This window comes from Asparagus officinalis, chromosome 7 (assembly GCF_001876935.1).
Source record: "Asparagus officinalis chromosome 7, Aspof.V1, whole genome shotgun sequence".
NCBI lineage: Eukaryota > Viridiplantae > Streptophyta > Magnoliopsida > Asparagales > Asparagaceae > Asparagus > Asparagus officinalis.
Window position 1 is genome coordinate 44,381,788 of NC_033800.1, and position 2,251 is coordinate 44,384,038.

Consider the following 2,251-nt stretch of genomic DNA (forward strand, 5'->3'; position numbering starts at 1 on the left):
CTACACCACACATAACCCATCATTAAACCTACTCCCTCTTCCTCTACACTCCTCAAGACCGCAGCACAATAGAAACACATAACACTACAGAACACTACGCCACACCGAACCTTCAAAAAAAAAAAAACAACACATCACACAAAACAACAGGGACCAGAGGCAATATAAACACTCTAACACACAACCACACAAAACCTACCACCTCAAACCACACAAACCACACACACACTCCTCACTCCCCTCCATCCCCCAACAGGTATCAGAACCCCGGCCCATGGAGCACGGGCACTAAAGTGCACCAACTACACTGGACGGCGCCCAACAGCACGCGACACCACCTCCAACAAAGGCACAAATTCGCCGCACGCATGTCACTACCCACGGTCCCGCTCCCCACTCCGAGTAAGTAAAACTCACCGCGCGCGACCCGGCATGCAAATCTCGACAGCTGCCTTCACATTATCGCCCCCAAGCCCGTGCTATTTCACCTGTGTCGATGGGCGCCACGTGTCCGAGCCGAACACCAGCAGAAACGGGTCAGCAAAGACCCCAGCCTCGTAGATCCGCCGTTCGCCGCGCGCCAGCACTTCTGACCTCCATCCAACGCTCCGAGCGAGCGACTGTACCTAACCGCCTCCAGCGGTCGAGATCCATCACCATGACTCCCGTGTTGAAGTAGCAGGGTTTTCGTCCGCGTGACTACCGGCGAGCGCGGGTGAGTCGGACCAAACTTCTCGGTGAAGTACTTGCTGAAGTTGGCGTGGCAGTACTCCGGAGCACCGACGGTTCTCGAACCGAGAGAAGTTCGCCAGAGCTTGGAGACGTCGTCGACGACGACGAGATCGGAGTCGAGGTAGATCACTCGGCGAACGCAGGGCTCTAAAATGTCAGCGAGGTAGTTTCTCGCGTAGTTGAGAGGTTGCTCCAGTGCTTGACGAACTGATGAAGAGATTAGGCCTCGGACTCGGTCTGCATCGAAGAAATAGACCTTGAACCGGAGTTTGGGAAACGCGGCGCGGACTAGGGTTTCAAGATCGGTATCGGAAACGAGAAAATGGAAGAAGACGTTCTCGGGGCAGAGAGAATGCTGGAGGACGGAATGGCAGGCTATGCCTTTATGTTGATAGCTCGCCGCTAACTTCTGCTTTTGATTGTGCAGTACTTCTCCCAAATGTGCCACTTTCACAAGAGCATCATTTTGGGTACATCGGGGGACCCGACGCGAATGAAATATTCAGTCTTCAGAACCAAATTCCATTGTGTACTTTTCCTGATTCGGAAAGAGCGGGGCGATCGAGCCTCGGAGGTACTCGACGTCGAGAGTAATGGCGATGTGGACGAGCGACGGGTCGCAGGCGGTGGAGTTGGAGAATCCCTCGGAGATCTTGTCGCACGAGTCGGCATTGCGGAACATTGGAGCTTGAAGGAACGAGAACCGGCGATCGCCGCTGCCGGTCTCCGGTCTCAAATAGCTGTCGAAATGAGACGATCTGATGGCCTCCGCCGGCGGAAATGACTGAATAGAGGGAGAGAGGACGATCATCACCATTGCGGCGGAGAGGAAACCGGAGAGCTTCATGATCCACAGCATCTTCCTCCGGCGATCGCCGCCTCGTCGGCGGCGCTTACGAGTCTTGAAATCAAAGAGGTCGGCGAGGCGAGCAAAGGCGAAGAGCAAGAGAGAAGCTAGGGTTCCCTTAATCCCCGCCAGATTGAAGCAAGAAAAGGGGACCAGATCGAATCGAATTGACCTGCAACGGTTTTCAGCAAGAATCTGTTCTCGTATTTCTTAACCTCCAAGCGATCGCCTCTGAAGGAAGCGATGATGACGACGGCGAAGACAAGGATCTCAATTTCATTATACAAAGAGGAAGGAACTCTGAGAGAGAGAGAGAGAGAGAGAGAGAGAGAGAGATGGCGGTATGCTCACCTTCTCCGCGGTGTGGTCCTCCGCTTTCTTCTTTCTCTCTCTCTCGAAGGAAAAGGAAGCAGCAGCCGACTGCAATAACAGAAGCAAGGAAATAGTAACTATCTCCCCCTTTATCTTTCGCAATTTTGCTTTTTTTAACCATTTCAGGAATTTCTTTAATGATTAATTAATGATTTAATCAGAGGAGTTAAGATATAGTACCAACTTGCGGGGCATCCTAGTTGGAGTCTTATGCCAGCTGGATCACTTTTACGGTTATACCCCCATTTCTGTGCTGGATCAGTTTCTGTCTCCAGGGGCACTTGCGGAAATAAGCGAGAA

At 52.4% G+C, this 2,251-nt stretch overlaps 1 protein-coding gene across 1 annotated transcript; it reads right to left on the reverse strand.

The window, feature by feature from the left end:
• On the reverse strand, positions 480-2,034 carry LOC109847061 (probable galacturonosyltransferase-like 7). Its single transcript, XM_020416308.1, is given in 4 exon segments — positions 480-578; positions 580-693; positions 695-1,108; positions 1,289-2,034. Coding segments are annotated over 4 exon segments (930 nt in total). The 5' UTR covers positions 1,592-2,034.